The sequence below is a fragment of the Schistocerca americana genome, chromosome 4, assembly GCF_021461395.2.
Source record: "Schistocerca americana isolate TAMUIC-IGC-003095 chromosome 4, iqSchAmer2.1, whole genome shotgun sequence".
NCBI lineage: Eukaryota > Metazoa > Arthropoda > Insecta > Orthoptera > Acrididae > Schistocerca > Schistocerca americana.
Genome location: NC_060122.1, coordinates 91,676,103 through 91,701,472, shown reverse-complemented (window position 1 = coordinate 91,701,472; position 25,370 = coordinate 91,676,103). Strand labels below are relative to the sequence as shown.

At 41.3% G+C, this 25,370-nt stretch overlaps 1 protein-coding gene across 1 annotated transcript in view; it reads left to right on the top strand.

Moving 5' to 3' along the window:
- LOC124613275 (Down syndrome cell adhesion molecule homolog) overlaps window positions 1–25,370 on the top strand; it is a 40,640-nt gene that overhangs the window by 5,350 nt on the left and 9,920 nt on the right. The window contains exons 4-5 of the mRNA XM_047141968.1: window positions 20,747–20,923; window positions 24,903–25,084. Of these exons, the coding sequence (XP_046997924.1) occupies window positions 20,747–20,923; window positions 24,903–25,084 (359 nt within the window). The remainder of the gene's footprint in view (window positions 1–20,746; window positions 20,924–24,902; window positions 25,085–25,370) is intronic.

Below are 25,370 nucleotides of genomic sequence, written 5' to 3'. Positions count from 1 at the left end.
CAAAGTGAATGGATTTGCTGATGTGATGTCCACATTTTTCTGCAGGTGGACTCAGAAGAGCGATCAGCTGTTGGGCCAAGCCATATCTTGCTGGTCCTGTATTCTAGCTGTGGGGCACAGTGGAATGCTCTCTTTGTGGACCTTTGACAGTCATCATGATGCAACTGCTCAAGATCAAAAATTTTTGACAGTTTTCACATCAAAGGTACTGTGAAGAAGTTCGATATTTTTCTCTGGAGGCAACTTGTCAGATCTCCTTCTGTCTTTCTGTATGGTGAGGTCCCCACCCAACAGTGATAGCATGGGCTAGAGACCAGAGTTTGGAGCAAGATGCTGCTATCCAGCTCCCCACTGTCACCATTTACAGTGGCAGCCACACAGATAGCAATAGTAGTAGAGTGGAGGAGGGTAACAACCAGCATATATACCAGGTGGTTATAATTAAACTTTCCCTATTTAACACATTATAACATGGAAACTAATTACTGCACGAGTACCAAATTTGGTAGCATAAATGTCAAGACATGGGGAAGGGAAATAATGCAGAATCAATTCAATTGAAACACTTTTAATGAGATGCTACGGTACACCATACCATTACATACCAGTATCATTTCTGCAACAAAAGGGGCTCAATATGGCGCCCATCAGTGTCTAGAAGAGTCTGAAAGTGCAGGATTGCATTCTGCATAGCAGAACAAAGTATGTCCGTAGGTACGCTGGCTACCTCTCTTGACATGCTGCGCTTCAGATCAGCACATGTGTGAATGTTCCCCTGGTAAACCCTATTCTTCCTGTAGCTCAGAAACCAGAAATCACAGAGAGTGAGATCAGGTGATCATGCCAGCCACACGTTTGGAAATGATTGGCTGATAATTCAATCATTTCCAAATGTGTTTCGGGAAAGCAGGTGAACTTGATGAGTGATGTATGGTGGGTCCCCATCTTGTATGAAAACTATTGAGTTCAATGCATCTCTCTCCTGTAGGGTGTATGACATGCTGGTGAAGCACCTCTCAGCAATGCTGGCCAGTCACACTGCACATCTTTGGTCCTTGAGTCTTTGGTTCTTGACTGCCAACCTGTCCAAAAAAAAAAAAGGGGGGGGGGGGGGGGGGAATGGGGGGTAAAGATGAGCCATGAAGCCACACCATATGGTGACACATTCACCATACAGAGAAACTTCATGCACAGTGACTGGAGATGAACATCCCCCACACTCAGCAAATCTGTGTGTTCACCTCACCCATCAGACAAAAATGAGCATTTCTCTGTAGGACAGTCTAAGGCCAGCCCTCATCAATTTGAATCCTTGCGAGAGTTCACTTTTTACAACATTACAAGAACTTTGCCGCAATGATAATTACTTGTTGGGGAGTTTTGACACAGTATCCCTCTTCACCAGTACCATTAAATGACTACATGTAACTAATAAGTAAGAAATTCATCACCAGCAGGTGGACAGCATGGCCATGGGGTGTCCTCTCTCACCAACTGAAGCAAAGTTGTTTGTGGAAGATTTTGAGGAGAAGGGCACAGGGCAAGCCCAACAAAACCCAACACATTGTGTTACAGAATACCTACACACATTGATCGGTATCAACATGGCTCCAGTGGCCACTACAACTCCCAGTATGAAGGCATTTTATTCACACTTACTCACAGGATGTGATCCATCTGCAAACAAGACAGCCTTCCAACTTAGCTGAAGCACCTGGAGATGACAATTTGAAGAATGGCCAGAGCAGCAAGGAGCTGTGGTTACCTAGAGAACAGCAGTTACCTAGAGAACTGCAAGAAGAAAAAGAAGAGCACAAATCACTAGCACACATCCCATTTGTTGGCAGTACCTACAGAGAAATTGGCAGAATCTTGGAATGACAAATGCTAAATGGGTATTGTGCCCACCCCGGAAAACCTTTACTCTACTAGGTTTAGTAAAGGATGATATAGGCCTCCAAAAACTGGGGGTCTACAAATCCCCAGTCAGTGCAGCAAAGCACTGGGGAAACTGCATGCACTACAGAAGAGAGGTGCCATAAACATGTATGCCAGAATGAATATCAGCCATTGCCAACCACAGTATAAGAATGGCTGTACTATAGATTAGAACAACACCAAAATACTTATGCAATCTTCCTCCTTCTGGGAGTGCATTATTAACAAGGCCACTGAAATGAGGGTTTGTGATGCTTTAACCATCCAAGATAGTGGCCTACTACTGAGTCAGGAATGGAACCTTACATGGGCTATCAAAAAGAGTCATGTTCCACTACAGTGAGGTCTGCATCCAACAGCAGTAACTGGGACACGGACCATAGTTTGGAGCAGCTGTCACAAGGACAGTGATAGGAGAGGGTAACAGCCAGTGTATATAGGACACCGACAAGAGCAGAGGAGCAGTCATCAGGAGCCATCTAAAGGTGGCAATGAGTCTGTTTCCTGAAATATCATGGAGGAATTAGGACATCGATCATTAAAGTGCCCCACCTGATATCAAGGCTTATGACAACTAAACAGTAGCTATTACGACTAAGAGTTAATACCATATTTGGTTATGAAGGAAATCAACTGGCAGAAACTGAACAAAGAGCTCTTGCAGGGCAACAGTTGCCATACCGTACATGGAAAACCTGTGTAACTGACTAAAAATAAAAATGTTCAGATACATGAATAGCTTTTAAATCTAGGATATGAAAATGAGAACGGATTTGAATGTGGCGTTCAGCAGATGGGCATCATCATCTTACCAACCTAGCATGTATGAAGGGTATGAAATTGAAGATTTACATCTTAAAAGTGACAGTAAGACACATGCCTCTGAATACAGGAGTGCTGTTATTTATTTGGGTGTTTTTGGACTCAGGAAGTAACTAAATACTGTTAACTGAGTTTAAAAATTTATTTATTTGTTAATTTTATCTGATTATCCCCATCAGGCCCACTTTTACATCTGACCAGTAAACTGAACAGCCTAATTTAATTTTAAAAATGTGAACATAGTGAAAGACAAAGATGCTAAACAAACTGCTCAGCATTCCTTCACAAATTTCCAGTGAGTTCACATTTGGTACAGGCAAGAGGTGACAGATAGTAAATGCAGTTGTTGTAAGCAGGAAGGTTCAATCCTTGTATCATTATGGACAGTAATTGCTGTGGTCTGATGTGAATGCCAATATGTCTGTAGATGACAGGTGATTCATCATGTGCAGTGACAGAGTATCTAGGTCACAGTCCAAAGATAGTGAGTGAGAGACTCAAAATTGCAGAAGTGCAGCAGAGTAATGATACAGAGCAGTCAAAAACACATGTACTAACTGTACCCATTGGTGCTGCTTATACTGTGTCCAAATCCAGAAGCCAAAACCATTGACTATGATACCATTGACTATGTGGAGAAAATGACCAAGTAAATGTCCATCAAGCCCCTCTGGAGTCCCGCAGCCAGCTGTGTAGTCAGGCTATCTTCTGGTCTTCTGTCCAGCTGGCATACTAAAAGGAGGCAGGTACTGAACTTCAACTTTTAAAATCTCATACTACTCTATCTTGAACTTAATTTTATTTTAGTGGTAGCCCTAGCTGTAGTAGTTTCCTCCAGATTGATACTATGCGTTGTGCATAAGTTATGAGGGATTGCTAAGAATCAGAGAGGAAATCAGTGTGGATGTCCTGTTAATCAATGAACCATATGCGAGGAATGGGGAACTTTGCATCTCTCAACACATGTGGCATCAATAGTTGGGCATCAGAATACCAAAGGAGCAGTTGTCATTTTCAGCTGTAGTTATCTTGTCACCAAAGTTGCATGACTGTGCGATGACATGCTGTTACGGTAGAGATGTATAACCCACAATGCAAGTGAATTATCACCACACACACACCACACACACACACACACACACACACACACACACACACACGGTCCATCCATACTTTGACAAATTGAGAGTTGCAACAATGTACAGGCATGAGCATGTCATGTAATCACATAATAGAGGCTGGCATAGCAGAAGAGTGTTATGTAGATGAAGAATAGACAAATCTGGAAATATGTTGTGTCAACTTGCCATCAAAAAGTAAGAAACCAAGTGCTATGTACAAAAAATTCAAAATTCTAAGAAAAAAACTGAGTAAGGAAACTTAGTAAAGAAAGTTGTATTCAACTTCCTGATCAATGTAACCTCAAGATAGATGACATTAAAGTTGAATCAGCAGCCACTAAATTAAATAAATTCTTCATAACAAGTAGCTGAAGACACTAAAACATAGAGACAGAAACAGACCATCAAAAGCAGATCCTTTAGACAACTTCAATGGGCATTGCAAGCTTCACAAGCAGATTTAAGTTTTGCCATTTGAGCTGTTAGAGACATCACAAAAACCATTAGGTAAGTGAAACCACTCAGTTAATTGAGGTGTGGTATATATAATAACCATTTATTAAAAAAAAGAGACAAGCAAGTGAAACCTAGTTATGAATTCACCTTCCTCCTCCTTGTGGGCTCAAAAAATTTTGAGGAGGTAGCTTTCTACAGAATATTGAACCAGCTTTCTGAGAATGAACGTTCAACAATAGCTCACTTTGGCTTCTTCACTGGGGAAGCAATATATGACCTTACACATTTAGTTACAGAAGTAAACAACAAAAATTACCCACTTAGCATTTTCTATGATCTTGCCAAAGCCTTTGATTGTGCAGATCACAAAGTTTTATTAGAGAAACTGAAATGGTATGGTGTTAACACATTACTACTGGATTGATGGATTCTTATCTTCATAACAGAAAAGACGGTTACACTAACAAATGATACAACAGGAATAAAACTAGATCCAGAGTGAGGAAAGCAATATACTGGTAAATTAAAAATGTCTGCTTGACCATGACTCACATTTGGAACACTGGCTTCCACAGTTGGGACAAGAGTAGTGCTTCAGTAGCTCAGTCTGTATGAACACACATGTGAAAGTTAATGTTCTAGGTTTGAGTCTCAGTCCAGGTCAGTTTTAAACTGCCAAGAAGTTTAAGAAAAGTGCCACTCCAGTGCATAGCAAAAGATTCATTCTGGAAACAATCTCTTATTGTTTAAATGATTTCATACTGTCTTCAACTGTCATTTTTATTTATTTGGTGTACGATTGTATAATTTTGGTCCTATGCCATTATCAAGTATTTCAAAGAAGATTCTGAATGGTACTTCATGCTATATAGGTTGTTGCACCTGCTTATAATAAATTAGTATTCATCACTGATGTCATAAAATTACAAATGTTAGCTCAGTTATTATAAGGGCACATCATTAATAAACAGTTGTTGCAACAACTTCCTTTCAGGAGTACCAGTCCAGAAAGATATGCAGGAGAGCTTTGGTAATGTTTAGGAAGTATGAAAGAAATAGTGGCTATAATGAAGCTGTGAGGGCAGGTCATCAAATGTGCCTGGATAGCTCTGTGACTAACAACATTGACCATGAATGACAATGCTCTGGGTCTTGGACACAATTTGAATCTGCTAGCAAGTGTCAAAACAATGCACACTATGCTGCAGGTTGGAAGATTCATCTTGGATTAGACTGCTTGATAATAGCTAAAGAACAGAGACATTTTTGGTCAGGAGTAATCACAGGCAATGACAGATGAAATGAAACATAGTACATATGTAATAGAGGTGTAGTGGTATAGTTATAACAAAAAACTCATAATGGATTTCAACACGTGAGAAAACACAATAACCTGTTTGAAACAGGTCAGATTCTCAATGTAAAGGTCGGACTCTCAGTAAGGAATGTGCCCTCCTTGGGCACTAATGCACATTTTGCATCTGTTATTCATGCTAACAACCAAACCGTTGCTGGTTACCGAACCATTGGGGATTCCCAGTGGGATACTCTCCTGCTCCTGTCTCTGGTCAGTTTTCAGTTCTTGCACAGTTCAGGAAGGAGGTATTTGTTGAGAAACACATGTGCCAAGAGCATCCCAGGCATGCTGTACAGGCTTTAGGTCCGAAGACTATGCAGGCCATTCTGTATGTTCAATATCTTCATTTCCAGTGTATCAGACACCTCAGCTGTCCTGTGTGGGTGGGCACACCACATCATCTCTAAACAGAAAATTGGGACACACTGCACCCCTAAACAAACCGATATGATCCAGATAGTCTCCTTGAAATACCACTGTGATGTAACAGTACCTCATCCAAAGATATGCAGCAGTGCTGAGGTATTGCGCATCCAGATAGTCTCCTTGAAATACCACTGTGATGTAACAGTACCTCATGCAAAGATATGCAGCAGTGTTCAGGTATTGCGCATAAGTCCTGCTCACACCACAATAGCTAGGCCATACTGATTTGATATTCATGAAATATTCTGTGGTGTGTAATGTTTTTACCTCTCTCTCCACACTAACTGGTGGCTAGATTCATTTTCCACAGTGAAGCATGATTTGTTGGAGACTATCACTCTGGACCACTGTTGCTGGCGCTAGTTAACATACTCCCTAAACCAACGAACTTTTTCTCAATGATGGCGTGGTTGAAGTGGGATGCATTCAACAGGCTTCTGAGCATACAAGCCAGTCTGATTTAATTGTTTCGAAATGTTTCTGGCAGAGACATGTGCATCAGTAGCAGTTGCGAGGTCTGCAGCGATCTGCCTAGGAGTGAAACGTCTGTTCCTTTTTGACACAAGGGCTATGTATCAATCCTCTTGTGGTGCGGCCATCCATCTACAACCACTGGTATGCTTTACTTTCACATAGCATTTTCACCTTCAGTCGTCTTTTTAAACGTGACATGACACTTTTGGACCTCATTACTGTGACCACAGTAGCGGCACTTTGGCTGGCTTTGAGCCATCCAACTGATCATCCACAATCATAAGCACACAGATTATGTCTTGCAGACATGTTACAATACCAAACAGAAAGTCAAAGACCATACTGGATGAACTCCCAAATGCCTACAGTGTGTTTGTGCACAAGCTGTGCTGCAGTTAACACAACCTACCATTTACATTTCCTTTTACTATCACTGAATGGGTGTTTTGTAGAAATTGTCAGTTGTTTTTAATAATTGACAGCTGTTCCTTAGCAATTGTCAAGCAGTGTAAATATAGTTTGTACAAGGTTCACTCCTTGGTCTACTCCTATTTTTGACCTACATAAGTGATTTATCTGGAACACTGAAGCACATCTACATCTACATATATACTCTGTGAACCACTGTGAAGTGCATGGTAGAGGGTACATCCAACCATACCAGTTATTTGGGCTTTTTCTTGTTCCATTCATGTATGGAGCCCAGGAAAAATGATTGTTTGTTCACTAATTAATCTAATCTTATCCTCATAATCCCTGTGTGAGTGGTTTGTAGTATATCCCTAGAGTCTTCAGTTCTTCAAATTTTGTCAGTAGATTTTCTCAGAATAGTTTACATATATCCTCAATCTGAGTGACCATTGGTGCTGCCCTTCACTGTATATGTTCAATATCCCATTTAGTTCTTTTTGGTACAGATCCCATGCACTTGAGCAACTTCTAGGATGGGTCCCATGAGTGATTTTTAAGCAATCTCTATTATAGACTGATTGCACTACCCCAGTATTCTACCAATAAACCGAAGTCTGCTACCTGCTCTACTCATGACTGAGGTTGTATAATTGTTCCACTTTATGTCCCTACTAAGTGTTACACCTAAGTATTTGTATGAGTTTATAGGTTTTAGGACTCACAAATATTATATTAATAGGATACTAGTTTTTCTTTCAATTTAGTGAAGTGCACAATTTTACGCTTTTGAACTTTTAAACAAAGCTACCAACCATTGCATCACTTTGAAACCTTATCAGGGTCTGACTGAATGTTTGTACAGCTTCATTCACATTGTTCTTCATTGTATATAACTGCATCATCTGCAAAACATCTGGGGTTACCATTAATATTGTCCTCAAGATCATTAATATACAACATGGACAGTAAGGGAACCAACACACTTCTCTGGGGTACATCCAAAGTTATTTCTACATCTGTCAGTGACTCTTTATCCTAGACAGCATGTTGTGTCCTCCCTACCAAGAAATCCTCAGTTCAATCACAAATTTCACTTGCTGCGCCATATGGCCATACTTTTGAAAATAAATGTAGGTGTGGTACTGAGTTAAATGCTTTTAGAGAATCAAGGAATACTGCATCTACCTGACTGCCTTGATTCAAACCTTTCAGTATGTCATGTGAAAAAAGTATGAGTTGAGTTTTACATAATTGATGTTTTCAAAATCCATGTTGGTTGGCATGAAGGAGGTCATTCTGTTCAAGATACCTCATTATGTTTGAGCTCAGAATATGTTCTATGATTTTTACAACAAATTGATGTCAAGGATATTGTATGGTAGTTTTGTGGGTTACTTCTGCTACCCTTCTTGTAGGCAGGTGGGACTGGTGCTTTCTGACAACTACTGAGCACAGTCTTTTGTTCAAGGGATCTACTATTAATTATAGTTGAACAGAATCTGATAGAGATTCCATCAGTCATATCCTGTGGCTTTGTTCAATTTTAACAATTTCAGCTGTTTATCAATGCCACTGACAATAACACAGGCTGGCGCACGAAATGTACCATTTTGTTTTTGAATATAAACTTTATTGTCAATGCAATCTGAAAGGAACATATACTACAAAGAAGAGCCATCCATGGAGATTTGTTCTAATTCAGCACATGCTCAATATGTCCACCATTTCATTTCCTAACTTCCTTCAAACGAACACTGAAGTTAGTGATTACCCTATGGCACATGTCTTCCGAAATTGCACTGCAAGCTTGAAGAATAAGTCTTCTGAGCTCCATTAAATCACTTGGACATTTCAGGAAAATTTTTTCTTTAGGTACCCCAAAGAAAAAAGTCACATGGATTGAGGTCTGGACTATTGGGGGCCAATTTTGTCTGTCATTGAAGCGACCTGGAAACCTGAGTGAAATGATCCGCATGTCGAAATGCTCGTGTAAAAACTCCAACACAGTAGTTTTCAGTATGTGGCCTTGCTCCATCTTGCATGAACCACTGCGTGTTGAAGGGCAAGGCAGTAGCAAGAAGCTTTGGAATGAAGCTATTGCGAAGCATGCTCAAATAATGTTCGCTGTTCATAGTTTCTTCAAAGAAGAAGGGTCCAATATGTGCGTGACTGGAAATTGCTGCCCACGCTGTAATCCTTGGAGCATAATGTTGTCATTCATGAAGCACTTGTGGGTTTTCAGTGGCCCAAAAGCATACGTTTTGTTTTTTAACCACACTGGCTAAATGAAAATGCGCCTCGTATGAAAACCAAACATTTTTGAGAGTTTCTTCCCTATCCTCCGCCCACTGAGCAAACAGTAGTCTCTGCTGCATGTGTTCTTCAGTGAGCTTCTGTGCACAGGTGTTCTTGTATGGGTACATATGGAGGTCACTTTTAAGAATGCATTGAACGGAGCGTCTGGATATTTCCAGTTGCACTGCTGCCTTTCTACACAATTTCCCAGGCCTTCTCTGTACAGCAACTCATACCACTTCAATATTCTGCAGCAAACAAACAGGTTTAGGCTGAGATCAATTCGCTTCCAATACTGTTCCTTCCTGTAAAAATTTATCGTACAACCTGTGGATGGTCTTCTTGCATGGGACCCATCATGTGTTAAACTGTTGTCAAAAATGGCTCTGAGTCACAACAAGGCTCTTCACCATGAATTGGACGGTAACTTTGGTGTCAGTTACAACCTTTACATATGACCAGAATTTCTTCGGGTTTTGTGAGAGAGCACTTGACGGTATTCTGCTACGGTACTCACTGAAGGCTTCACATGTTGCTTGCTTGACTGCCAAATGCCTTTCATTCAGTATCTCTCTATCTCTTGCCCTATGCTTTGTTGTACACCTATTATGTAGTAGTATCTGTTTCTTTAGAAGTTTCTTTGCAGTGAATGTATACTATAGAACTATGGAGTATCTCTCCCATTATGAACTGTCCTACTGGATATATTTCATTTCTATTCAGTGTGTGGTCAACTATTCTTTTATCCTGCCTTAGGTAAAATTTTTAAGTTCCTCATTAAGGTATGACACTTGTTTCTCTGTGTAGTTTGCTGAACATATAAATCATTCTGCTTGTTTTAGGTGCCTTTTGTGTTTTGGTATTCATTGTTGCTATAACTGATACCAGTTTCGATGTGGACTTCCACAAAGAGGTCAGGTCTTTTGTTGCCATTTGATCTAATATATTTCCTTTGTGAGTTGGATTCTGAACTATTACTTCTAGGTAGTTTTCTGAGAAGGCATTTCGTATCATTTCACAGGATGCCTCATCATGCTCACTACTAACAAAACTATAATCACCCCAAATAACTTTTTGATGATTAAAGCCTCCACCAATGATTACAGTATGTAGCTTATGTTTGTAGGGAACATAACTACAAGTGAACCGAGGTCTTCCCTAAAGTCTTAAGTTAAATCAGGAAGACAATATGGTGATCAATACAAGAAACACATCATAATTTTTTGCCCTCCCCCCCTCTGAATCTTGCCCAGACAATCTCACATCCAATATCAGTTTCTATCTCGGTAGGTTTGAGTTTCTTGTCTAATGCGGCAAATATGCCACCTCCAGTTACCTTTCCCTGACCATTTGCTATATGCTTAAATTTTCCCCAATGATCTCACTAGTGTCAACTTAATATTTTAACCAGCTTTCTGTGCCTAATATTACATGAGCTTTACAGTGTTTCGAACTCTGGCACTTTGTTGTGAAAATTTCGGCAGTTTATCATTAGGATTTTAATACTCGCACCTCTGGGAGGCATTTCTTTCAATCTTACAGTGATATTTCTGGGTTTTCTATAGCTATCATTATCTGGATTGGGTGAAGAGTTGCATAATGTGAAAAATCCTTGTGTGCACCCTACAACTCTAAACCCTGTGGAGCAAGGCTAGGAAATCACAGCTTAGCTTGTCGCAGAACCCTCAGAGTCTCTCATTCAAGCCTTCACTCGACAAAGAACCAGTGGGTCATGATCTGTTCTGTGGACAATGCTGCAGACTGTGAGCTTTATTGAAACTAAGTAAGCAGGTCTAGTATCCACAATCCTCTCTGATAGCTACTGGAATGATCCAGGTATGACTTCAGAATTTAGATGGCAGGCATTGTTTGTCTCAATGTGTGCTACAGTCTGCAGTTACTTACACCCTGTTCCTTCAGTTGCTGCCAGAATAACCTCTCCAACATACTGAATGAGGCCCCCAGGCATACAAACTGATTGCGACTGGTGTCCTTTCCTACCCCTTGCTGCCAACTCCCTAAGGAGTACCATCATTCACTGTACATTTGAACTGCTGCTGATAAATAGCCCCTAACCGTTTATGTTTGCCTCCTCTTGACGTGGGACAAAACAGGTTTCCCCAAAACAAATTAAGTTAGTCCCACTGGCTCAGTTTGAGTTTCAGAGAGAGACAGCACCTCACATTTGTGTGATACAGGGATCAGTGTTACTTTAAAAAGACCCACTATATGCATTTCAGTACCTGTAAAAAATTTCCTTCCAGCATGTGCATAACATATTAAGACATGCAAATTGAAGAGGTTGACTGTGTTAAATTTTTGGTATTACAACTTAAAGATAAATTCAGTTGGGAAGGGCATACTACAGAATTGCTGAGTGCCTAAACAAGTCTGTATTTGCTGCGAGAATGATGTCAGATGCAGGAGATGGATCAGATTCTGTGGTAACTTGTCAAGCTAAGCAAAAGTTTCTAACATGCAAAACTGTGTAATAAGGGTAATTTGTGGTGCAAATTCAAGAACATCATTAGAAACCTGTTCAAGGAAATTTGTGTTGTAATCACTGCTTGCAAGTATATTTATTTCTTAATGAAATTTATTGTAATATATATCTATTTTCAACCAATAGCCCAATGCATATTATCAGTACTAGGAATAAAAACAATCCACATACAAACTTAAAATCATTATCTTGGTCCAAAAAGGGGTCCCATATTCAGGAACACACATTTTCGCTAAATTGCCAGCAACCATTAAAAACTTGGTTTCAGATAAAGCACATTTTAAACACAGCTTGAATAACTTTTTGATAGGCAACTCCTTCTACTCTATATCTTAACAGGGACTGTTAGACCAGCTTAAGTAAAAATGTCTGTTAGATTTCAATTTTGTCAGCACTTGGGCATAAGTCAAGATTAGGTATTTGGTGTATGATAAATTTATTGAAAGTGCATAAATATGTTTCATTCTGACAGTGTATTAATTCTGTAAATATTAGCAGTTGCAGTTCACTGTGGTGTATTCACCTATTTTGACAATCTCCTGACAAATGACCAGTGTAGTGAGTATTATATTCAAATGTTTTATGTTTTCTATGTTATACTTTCTGACATGTTCCACAACTATGGAACCATCTCTTTTTTTGGTCTATGGAACGAAAACTGGATCAGATTTAATCCAATCCTGAGCATTCCTTGGTCCATGTGTACTCTGTACAGGTCACCTAAGCTCAACAGTGAAATGCCACTTACATTCAGGCAGACAGCTAATGATGGAACATGGAGTAACCAACTCATTCCCTGCCTGAGAACAGCAAACACAGTGGGGCTACATTATGCCTGGTGCAATATTTTACAGAACAGTAAAAATTTATGCCTGGTGCAGTATGTTACAGAATAGTAAGCAAATAACTTTATTCCGAGATTGCTGATTCTCTTTTAATTTATGAATCTGACACGCCACAGGTATTATCAGCAGTTTTTTTGGAATTTCAGTATATTGCAGCCAAACATGAGATACTTTTTATGAGAACAGATAACTTGGCACAAGTTCTACCATTTCTCCGAAGTGTTTTCACGCTATGGTTATGAAGAAAGTTTAACAGTAGCATTATTTTATGATAAATATAGTCGATATATACTCCTATTGAAAGGGAAAAATAGTACGACATGATATGTCACTTATTCACAATTACTGCAAATCATGATCTCCTATATATTATAAAATTTGTTGTTCAGAACACTTGTAAACTGTGAAAACCTTTCAGACATCCCAAAAGGACTCTTCAAAAACTATGATGTTTGTTGTGTTAAATCTTCAAATTTAACACATATTTTTCGGACAACACAACAACACATATAAGTCACTGAGTAAGTGGACCTGTGAACAAGTCGGCATTCGATTAAACACTGAGTCTCAGTCTAGCGGCCGCTGCTCGGCTGGCCGCTTAGGTGGCGCAGCTGCTGCATGGCTGGCAGACAGCACCGCACGTAGAGGACGTGCGTAATTGCGCGGCGGCACTTTGAATAATCGGCGTGTCACAACATTTTTCCCCCCTTTGAAATGGTTGCACTGGTCTTGATGGAGGTGTCCTGGAGATGGCTAACGTCCATAGGCGTTGTTTGACTCGCCGTAAAGTCTCGAGGAGGAGGCTTCCCGTACGGACGGAAGTGTCCCCGATGATAACGGGTCGAGATGACAGGAGATGTAGGGGTCGAATCTGTTGGGGCCACATGCACCAATCTGCCCGTTGCGGCAAGTCCAGTTGATATGACAGGAGACATGGGCGATGTGTTGGCGTCCGTTGGAGGAGGAGGCGAGTAGATGTACTCTGACAGAGGATGGTCCTCCGGTTCCTGCATGGGCATGTCTCCTGGTGGCGTCCGTTCTGGTGCTGGCATCGTGATGACGGTGAGAGGGCTGCGTTGTGAGTATTGAGAGATGCCAAGATCCCGAGCATCAGGTAGAGCCAAAGATGGTGTGGCGGCATTCGGAACAGGCGTTGCTGGCACCCGAGGCCGAAGCTGGTTCGAATGACGCACTGCAACACCCGTGTCCATCTGGATTTCATACAGGCATCTGCCACGGTGTCGTAAGATGCGGCCCAGTCTCCATTTTGGCCGCCTGCCATATCCCCGTACCCAGACGAGGTCGTTGGCGGTGAACCGGCCAAGTGAAGGCACCCGCGGCCGTGAGGTGGGAGGCTGCAGAAGATGAAGTAGCGTGCGGGGCTGTCGGCCATGTAAGAGCTCAGCCAGGCTGTCATCGCCCATGAGGGTGAAACGGTAAGATGCCAGGAACTGGAGAAGCGCATCATCAGCAGCAGAAGAAGTTTCCACATCTGAGCCTTAAATGTGCGGACCAGTCGTTCAGCCTCACCGGTGGATTGTGGATGGAACGGCGGGGCCGTGACATGCGTAACCCCATGACGAGCACAAAAATCCGCAAAGTCAGAAGAGGCAAATTGCGGACCATTATCAGTAACAAGAGTAGAGGGGAGGCCTTCCAAAGAAAAACTGCGGGCGAGAGCACTGGTGGTTGCCGTGATGGTAGGTGACGTGCAACGGACAATGAAAGGAAAGTTAGAGTAGGCGTCAATTACAAGGAGCCAATAAGTACCTAAAAAGGGTCCTGCAAAGTCAGCATGAATATGCTCCCAGGGCTTCTCAGACGAAGGCCACGGTGACAAAGATGACTTCGGGGCAGCGGCCTGTGACGCACAAGGGCCGCAGCCAGTGACCATGTGTGCGATTTCAGAGTCGATGCCAGGCCAGTACACATGACGGCATGCCAGAGATTTTGTGCGAGACACACCCCAGTGCCCCTGGTGAAGGAGGCGCAAGACTGAAGCATGCAAAGACGCAGGTACCACAACACGCAGTGAAGCATTGTCAGTGGAGAGGAGGATAACACCATCCCTAGCCGTGAGGCGGTAGCGCAAAGTGTAGTAGTTCCGCAACGGATCAGAAGTCTTAGCGGATGGGCGATCGGGCCAACCCTTCTGAATACAGCGTAAAACCCGGGAGAGGGTAGGGTCAGAACCCGTAGCAGCCGCCAGCCTGTCCTCAGTGATGGGGAACCCGTCCACAACCCGCTGCTCGGCAACATCCAGGTGGAAACACAAAAGTTTGTCCCTATCGAATGCCTGATCCAGACCCATGGGAAGTCAAGACAAAGCATCAGCATTCGCATGTTGAGCCATTGGCCGGAAATGAATCTCATAATTGAAACGGGACAAGTAAAGAGCCCAACGCTGGAGGCGGTGTGCAGCCTTGTCGGGAAGTGACGTTGATGGATGAAACAAGGAAACAAGTGGTTTGTGATCCGTAACAAGATGAAATTTTGAGTCATAGAGAAAAACACCAAACTTACGAAGAGCATAAATGATGGCCAAAGCTTCTTTCTCAATTTGAGAATACTTTTGTTGCGCATCCGTGAGCGTTTTGGAGGCATAAGCGATGGGTTGTTCCGAACCGTCAGAAAAACGGTGCACAAGGACTGCACCGACCCCGTATTGAGAGGCGTCTGTGGCAAGAACAAGATGTTGGCCAGGTCGATAAGTAGCCAGGCATGGGGCCTGTTTCAGCATAGTCTTTAATTTCTGGAAAGCTGCGTCACCTGACGCGGACCAGTGAAAAGGCACGTTTTTATGCAACAGGCGATGCAACGGCTGAGCCACCGACGCCGCAGATGGTAAAAACTTGTGATAGTATGCTATTTTCCCCAAGAAGGCCTGCAGTTCCTTAACAGATGTAGGGCGAGGAAGGGCATCGATCGCAGCAACAGTGTGTTGAAGTGGACGAATACCATCCTGAGAGAGTTGAAACCCCAAGTACGTGATAGATGCCTGAAAAAATTGTGATTTCTGAAAATTACACTTAAGACCGCCAGTCTGTAAGACATTAAAAAGTGTACGGAGATTTTGAAGATGTTCTTCAGTGGTGGAGCCAGTGACAACTATGTCGTCCATGTAATTGATACACCCCGGGACAGGGAGCAATAATTGTTCCAAGAATCACTGAAAAAGAGCAGGGGCGCTAGCAACCCCGAATGGCAAGCGTTGGTATTGATAGAGGCCGAAAGGCGTGTTAAGGACCAGAAACTGCCGGGAAGCAGCATCGAGAGGAAGTTGATGATAAGCTTCCGACAGGTCAATTTTAGAAAAATACTGTCCTCCAGCGAGTTTAGTGAACAGTTCTTCGGGACGGGGCATAGGGTAAGTGTCGATGAGGCATTGAGCATTTACAGTAGCTTTGAAATCACCACAGAGACGAATATCACCATTGGGCTTAGCAACTACAACGACAGGAGAGGACCACTCACTGGAAGTGACAGGAAGCAAGACCCCTGAAGCAGTGAGACGATCCAACTCCCATTTTACCTGATCACAAAGGGCCACAGGAATGGGCCGAGCCCGAAAAAACTTAGGCCGAGCAGTAGATTTGAGCGTGATATGAGCTTCAAAGTCGTTTGCACGGCCTAACCCAGGAGAAAAAAGGGACGAAAATGTCGTCGACAAGGAATCCAGTTGAGCATAAGGAATAGCGTCAGAGACAATATTGACAGAGTCATCTATGGAAAACCCAAAAACGCGAAAGGCATCGAAACCAAAAAGATTTTCTGCGTTGCTCTGGTCGACCACAAATATGGGAACAGTGCGAACAACGGATTTGTAAGATACCTCAGTATTAAACTGTCCCAAGAGAGAAATCTTCTGTTTATTGTACGTCCGTCATTGCCGAGTGACAGGGGACAGGAGTGGAGAACCCAGCTGAAGATACGTCTGAGAATTAATTATAGTGGCAGCAGAACCGGTATCCACTTGCATGCGAACATCTCGACCAAGGATTTTGACAGTGAGGAATAACTTCCCTGAAAGGGAAGAAGTGCAATTGACAGACAACACAGAATCAGAATCAACGTCATGTTCATGAACATCGTGTATGCGGTCGGATTTACAAACGGAAGACACATGACCTTTCTTTTTGCAGTTGTGACACACAGCCCAACGTTGGGGACAATCCTCGCATGAATGTTTCGTAAAACACTGTGGACATGAAGGAAGTTGCCGGGGATTTTGCTGCAGTTTCTTAGTGGGTTGTTTACGGCTAGGCCGAGGCTGCGCGTGGGAGCGTACTGCGGCCACGTCGGCCGGCGGGGATGCGCCGCACGCGTCGTCAACAGCGCACAGAGGTTGTATTTCCCCAACGTCACCCCACGCTTCTATTTGCGCCCCAGTGGCGCGAGAAATTTCAAAAGACTGCGCAATGGAGAGAACTTCATCTAGAGTCGGATTCGCCAACTGAAGGGCACGTTGCCGAACTTCTTTGTCGGGCGCCGACCGGATAATAGCATCCCGTACCATGGAATCGGCATAGGATTCTTTGTGAACGTCAGTAACAAATTGACACTTTCGACTGAGGCCGTGAAGTTCAGCAGCCCAAGCGCGATAGGACTGATTGGGTTGTTTTTGACAACGATAAAAGGCAACACGAGAGGCTACCACATGCATTTGCTTTTGAAAATAGACAGACAGAAGGGAGCACATTTCAGCAAAGGACAAAGACGCAGGATCCTTCAAAGGAGCCAGTTGTGACAACAACCGATACATTTGAGGTGAAATCCAGGAAAGGAACAGAGACTTACATGGTTGTTCGTCCGTGACATGAAATGCCAAGAAGTGCTGTCAAAGACGTTTTTCATAATCAGACCAGTCTTCCGCCGTCTCGTCATAAGGTGGAAAAGGAGGTACAGCCAACGACGAGAAACGCCCCGCATTTGACGCCGCGACGAAATCGCGAATCGCCGCTGTTAGAAGCGTTTGCTGTTCAAGGAGATTTTGCAAGAGCTGCTCGACAGTAGCCATGGAACCCTGTGAGTCAATGATGAAAAGAAAAAATCCCATCCTCAGCGCCAATTGCTAAATCTTCAAATTTAACACATATATTTCGGACAACACAACAACACATATAAGTCACTGAGTAAGTGGACCTATGAACAAGTCAGCATTCGATTAAACACTGAGTCTCAGTCTAGCGGCCACTGCTCGGCTGGCCGCTTAGGTGGCGCAGCTGCTGCATGGCTGGCAGACAGCGCCGCACGTAGAGGACGTGCATAATTGCGCGGCGGCACTTTGAATAATCGGCGAGTCACAACAGTTGAAGACATAAGTATACTGATAAAAGGCACTCGCACACTGAGTGGCCAAAAGCTATGGGAAAGATCTGGATGTTACGTTAATAGTGAGTCGCTCCTCTGCTGCTGAAGCTTGTGTGGTGCATTTGTCTTCTTGCAATCCTAATAGAATTGTGTTCCAGATGTCCCACATCCAAATCTGTGGTTATCTGACTCACAGAAGAATACCAATTGTAGATTGCCTAAGATGCATTTTTTTATTTTGTTTATTTATTTATTGCATTCCATGGGATTGTGTGAACCAAAGCTACTTTGCTGCAGAACAAGTCAGCATGATATTTGCTGAGTGCTGATTAGAAAATTTACAAATAAAATAATTTTGAAACAAGAAAAAATTGTTAGAGAGAATATGAATAAATAACACATTACAGAGAAAAGTTCTCACGTACTGTGAGAAACTGCTGTCCAGAATAGGACTGAGTCACAAGGAAACCTTCCAACTTAGATTTTAATACATGGGGGTTTATCACTCAGTTTTTTCAGTTCTGGCTAGAAGCCTATTGATTCCAGCTAGTATCCACTGGATGAAATTTGTAGTTTCTTCTAAATGATTCAATATTTTCAACAACAAATATCATGCTGGGGAATTTATGTACAGGTTTGGTAAAGTCTGAATACCAAGACATCTGAACAGTGCGCAAAGTTCGCGAAGTGACACCAGAGATCAGTACTTTTTTTTAAAGTTAAGAATATTCTTGCTGAGTGCACAGAGTTGCCCCAAAATATAACACTGAGATAGTGGACATCATTCCTATGGTGGAGATTTGGTTTCTGCATAAGAATTCTGAAAGCCACATGCTGATGTTAGTGACTACTCTATTAGCTTCATCATTTATATTAGGTTCCACATCTCTCAGAGTAATAATGCTGTGATAAGCATTTGTCAGGCAATTGTCATCTTCCTGTGCTGCAGTTTATGTGTGGGAAACATTGTCTCTGCAATATTGAAGATCCACCGTAGATACTGTTGATGTTGGAAACCCAAATTCTTGTGTGACCTTCCATATGCTACAACTTTTGTGTTTCGTACCAATTACCATTGTTTATTCAAAGCAGTTAACAGGAGACAGCCTGCCATATTCATTACACAACTATGTATAACAGACTTTTCAGATATGAATATAATAGAGAGAAACATTCCACATGGGAAAAATATATATAAAAACAAAGATGCTGTAACTTACCAAACGAGAAAGCATTGGTTGTTGACAGGCACAATAAAAAAACACACACACAAATTTCAAGCTTTCGCAACCCAAGGTTGCTTCATCAGGAAAGAGGGAAGGAGAGGGAAAGACAAAAGAGCTCTTTGGATTTACATATGTCTGCCTGTGTCTGTGTATGTGCAGATGGATATGCGTGTGTGTGTGTGTGTGTGTGTGTGTGTGTGTGTGTGTGTGTGTGTGTGTGTGTGAGAGTGTATACCTGTCCTTTTTCCCCCTAAGGTAAGTCTTTCCGCTCCCGAGATTGGATTTACTCCTTACCCTCTCCCTTAAAACCCACATCCTTTTGTATTTCCCTCTCCTTCCCTCTTTCCTGATGAAGCAACCTTGAGTTCCGAAAGCTTGAAATTTGTGTGTGTGTGTTTGTGTGTTTTTTATTGTGCCTATCAACAACACACACTTTCTCGTTTGGTAAGTTACAGCATCTTTGTTTTTAAATAGACTTTTCGGATATTGTGTCTACACTTGTGCCGTATGCCACATCCAGCAGCAATGTTCAGGCATCACACACAGCACATGAAATGAAACAACCCATCCCATGACCAATGAACACTGAGCTCATTATGCAGTTCCAAACAAATAAGAGTTAAATATATATAACAGAAGTAAAGATCAGTTGGCATACCAAACATTTTGTAGAAGCCGTTTCAGAGACCTAGGGATTCTTACACTTATGTACCAACACATTTACTCCTTATTGGCCCTTGTTTTAATAACAAGAGTGAATTTAGTATGAACTGTGTAATTTGAAACCACAGTATTATAAGTCAAACTGATTTCCATTTAGGCTACATATCCCTATGTATGATTCAGAATGGAACTTTAACTCTGGTGCCAAAGTCTATAACCAATAGAGATTAAGCAGACCATTGAAAACTCCCAAATGTTAAAAAAAAATTCATTATCCATTATTACTATAATTTATCAGCATATTTGGACTCAGTGATGTAACTTCAGCATATCTATAATGTTTGTATGGAACACATCTTGACTTTTTTAGTATGTAGACAGCAGACAGTGTTATTTGCAAGTGGACATAAATACTTTGTTAGAATTGTTAGGTGAAAACTGCAGCTGAGTGCCTTAAGAGGAGCTGCAGTGGCTTTTCCCAGGGTAGCTGTTTCGCTCATTTATAAAATAAAGTAACCTAGAAGCAATTCACATAATTAAGAGTATTCAGATTAACATTAGTCATAACTCACTGTTATTATTCATTACACAAGTAACCTACAGTGGCTGCATCTGTCTGTTAATGTATGTCATGACCTGTTTCAAATCCGAGAAGACTCTCCTTCATTATACGAATTATGGTAGATGATTTGTGAATGAAAGAATGAATTAATGGAATCTTGTTTTAAAAAAGTATCAGCTGTGAAGGAAATTTAATAGGCTAAATACAATCTTACAAATCAGCTGTTCTTTAGTGTACTCATTGCACTGCATTTATTTTTGAAAGGGTGCTCTTTTTGATAGTTTCTTCTTTAATTTCTTAAGTATATTTAATATGCAGATACATCTCTCTGTTGCAGAAATTGTTCAACCAGAGCTCATTAGACATAGAGGTTATAGGAGTAAGAATTTCTATAAAGAACTTGGCGCCATAATTCCCATCACTGTTGTTGCATTAACTGGGATTATTTGTGGAATAGGAATGTTGCTGTATTTTAGACGAAGGAAACAGAATAACACAGGTGTCAAGTGTGAAGGTAAGTTTTTTTTTTTTTTTTTGCATGCATTGTAAACCAAGAAAATCTTTCTGCTGTTCTCACTGTGTGTGAAATATAGTTTCTGTTTACATGTCACATAAATCTATACAAAAAGCTCACATCTACTAAAATTTTACACAATAATATAACTGTAAAAGAAAATATTTTGGAATGTTATGTTACTTTTCATGCCCTTTGAAACTTCAATTTCTGCCCTCACATTTTGAAATGAGAAAATGATTTTTTTCTTTTTTTTTTTTTGGGGGGGGGGGGGTTGTGAAATAAGCAGAATCATGGTAGACATGATACAAGCAACTATAATAATTAGCTTAAAACAATATGTCATGCTGTTCTTCAGACTCAGAAAAAATAAACATATCTTGTCCTAATAATCCCATTATAAATATAAACTTCCAGAAAAGTAGAGCAAGAAAACAGCATGTCAACAAAAATGTATAAACCCAGATTGCAGATTAATACTACATTTCAGGCAGCAGAAGGTTAGTGTTTATAGCTTTTCTTATCATAAAGAGAGCTATTATGGTGCTCGGCATAAAGTCAAATGGTCACACCAGACCTTTCCAACATTTCAACATAGTATATGTTCATAATCTATATCTACATCCATACTCTGTAAAGCCATTGTGAAGTGCGTGTCAGAGGATACTTTTCATTGTACCATATATGAGAATGACTGCTTAGATATCTTAGGGCATGCAGTAATTAGTATAACATTTTCTTTGTGATCCATATGTATAGCAGGCTGGTATATATTCCAAGATGCCTTACATAATATTGGGTCATGAAACTTTGTAAGTAAGGTTTTACAGGATAATAGTGTCCATCTTCTAGCATCTGTCAGTTCTGATTATTAATCATTACCATGGTGTTTTCCCATGGGTCACACGAACCTGTGACCATTTGTGCTGTCCTTTTTTGTATATGTTCAATACCACTTGTTACTCCTATTTGGTACCAGTCCTATTAACTTGAATAAAATCCTAGAATGGGTCACACAAGTGTTTTGTAAGCACTTTCCATTGCAGATTTATTGCATTTTCCTAGTATTCCACCAATGAACCTAGTGTGCCACCTGCTTCGACAGTGACTGAAAGTAGTTAAAAAACTGAAACCACCAAGACGGCAATTGAAATTGCAAGCGTGACTGTTTAGGTTAGACTTAGAATCATGGGTGCGTGTTAAGTTGTAATTGGATCTGTTTATCCATCAACAACCAAACTCAGCCACAGGTGTAACAAAAAACTTTAAGAGAAAACCTTCAGTTCACTGGAATGAGTGTTCCCCAGTTGTACTATCATTATTGGAGGAGATGTAAATCTTCCACAGTCTATCGGGGTAATTACAGGGCATCCAGCGAAGGGGTTCCTGATCTCCAAATTCAGTATCTTGGAACCTAAGATCAATAGATTACTGCAACAGAAGGTATGCATTGTACAAAAGACATAAGAATTTTATACAGAAGTTACACAGAAGTCTCAGATAGTCTGAAAAGTTGCTAACAGATGACACTGTATGCTCTGCAGTTTGTACTATATCAACATGTATATTTAAACTTATCCTCTGCAAGCAGTCTTTGCAATCACATCACAATCTTTTTGAAATGTGCGCCTCTTGCAGTACACAGATAGTGCAAATGAACAATGAAATTTGCCGTTGCAAATCCACCCCTGCTCCAGTAATTATGCAATAATTGATGGATTTCCTTAGATTTTGCTGAATAATTCCAGAAACTGTGGTGACACCTCCGGGAGTAGCTACTGTTTTCCTGTGGCCAACATTCTCTTGTAGATGATCAGCCACATTGCCTATCTGTTGGAATTTGGTGAAGAGCTTGCAAATGATTATTGCATCAGTTCCGTTTGGAACATTAAATCGTGTTTGGAACATACGCCTTGTTTCTGTAGGACTGTGTTATAACCTGTGGTATTCCAGTGCCAGGGAAGAAAAAGTTGTTCAATGTAGTTCATTATTTCAACCTCTTCCTTTGGTACACTAACCTCCTTTTATATTTCAGCAGTGGAACTGATTGGTCTGAGCCACAGTGCACTGTTTATAGGCACTACATATTTTGATTACAGTGCCATATGTTAGTAGCTTTTCAAATTATTTCAAAATTTCTATATAACTTCTGTATCAAATACTTACACCTTTAACAATAAACATACTGTTTGTTGCACTCGTCTATTGATATTAGTTTTCAAGGCATTAAATTTTGAAATCAGTGACTCCTTTGCTGGACACCCTATAGTGTTTTGCAGGTGATGGCTGTGACATGAACTCCTGAAAAATAATATTAAATGCTTCCTCTGTAAGCTAGTTGGAACAAATTATTTGGAACATTACTTTTGATGGAAATATATTAGATCAAATTGCAACAAATGGACTTGACACCTCTTTCAGAATGCCAATTTTGAAATAGGTGTCAGTGACCATGAAGCAGATGTAATAACAATGATTACTAAAGCACAAAGGGCACCTAAAACAAGAAAGATGATTTACATGTTCAGTAAGCTAGACAAAGAGGTAATTATGTCATTTAGAAGAGACTCAGAACTTTTCCCTCTTGGCACGAGCATAGGTGAATTGTGGGTCAAGTTTAAACAAATGCAGTGGATACATATGTACCTAGTAGACCAGTTCATGATGGGAGGGAAATTCAATTTTAGGAGTGGTGTTCCATTGCCCACTGTAACTTCACATCAACCTAGTCCATCCCTATGCCACTCCCAATCCCAGCCCAATCCCTGTGGAAAACCCAGGTACAAGGCCTGTCCAATCCACTCACCTGGGACACTTGTGAAAGCAGCCATGTCATATACTAGCTCTGCTGCAATCATTACACAGCTTTTTATATTGGTATGACTACCAACCAGCAGTTCACCAGAATGAATGGCCACTGCCAAACTGTGGCCAAGAGCAAAGTGGATCACCCTGTAGTACAACATGCAGCTGAACATAACAAGCTTGATTTCAATGGCCACTTCATAACCCAGACCATCTGGATCCTCCCCCTCACCACCAGCTTTGCTGAGCTTTTATCCTTACACATTTTCTGCTCCCAAAATTATCCTGGCATCAACCTACAATTAACTAACATTCCTACACCCTCCTCCCCACAGTTTCCACCACCCCTACACCCTCACCTTCATTCTGCAGCACTCTCTACCAATGTACCCTCTTATCTTTACCCCTTCTCTGTACCTCTCCTTTTCCACTGCCTGCCTAACACAGTATGAATAGCCACCAACAAATGGTGGCCAACAAACAAATCGACCACCTAGTTGTTGAACATACTGCCCAACACAATGGATTTCACTTTAATTACTGTCTCACAGCCTGCACCATCATCTGGATTCTTCCTAACAACACCAGCTTCTCTGAATTGCACAGGTGAGAAGTCTTCCTACAACAAATCTGTCATTCCTGTAACCCACTGGTCCTTGTCCTCCATCAACCTACCACCTTCCCTGTTCACACTCCAATACTGATCGCACCTTCTATCCCACAACAGTAGTACTAGTCTTTTTCCCTTCTCTGCTTCTCTCCTCTCCCCTCTTCCCTGCCCCCATCCACTCCCCAGCACAGCCACAGAATGCTCCACCCAGTAGACATATCCTGTCTCCACCATATCTCTCACACTCACACAGGCAGCACAGTATCTTTCTCCACCCATATCCTGTTAGCCGTCCCCCTCCCTGCCCCATGCCTCCTCCTTTCCTCTACTACCCATCCAGCAGATTGGTGCTCATATCAGACACAGTCACAGTCGGGCTTTAGTGCTTGGAGACAGTGGTTGTGTGTGTGTGTGTGTGTGTGTGTGTGTGTGTGTGTGTGTGTTTGTTTTCTATTTCAGAAGAACCTTATCTGAAACCTGTCTTTTCCACTGTGTGTGACTCAGCATCTCTCTATGTGGTGAATTGTTCAAATGCTTACATGTTTTTTCTCCTGAATGTTTCAGGCATGAATGTTCACGATACAACTGCCACACCTGAAAACAAAGGAGATTACTTGAGTAGTGACATCCCACTGGACCAGAAGTCCGGACACTCTTCTGTGATGCCAGAGATAACTGCAAAAGTCAACCCATATGCCACATTTAGACTAACAGATGAAGAGAAAATGGATTCCTTGATACCTGATGTAAGGACACTGTAGTGAACAACATATCTCACTTAACATAAAATTTTAAGTAGGAATTATTGCATAAAGGGAGGAAAGTACTGCTTTCAGTTTTTAAAAATATCTGAGAGGTATTTAGATTAAATTCTAGATTTTTTTACATTTAAATGTAACAGAAACAACAGCAGAGCTGCTTTTTATGAATTATTTACTTGTTGTAGTATTGTCATTGGATGTGGTAGCTGGATCGTGCATTCAACTGAAAATTATACACTGAAGAGCCAAAGAAACTGGTACACCTACCTAA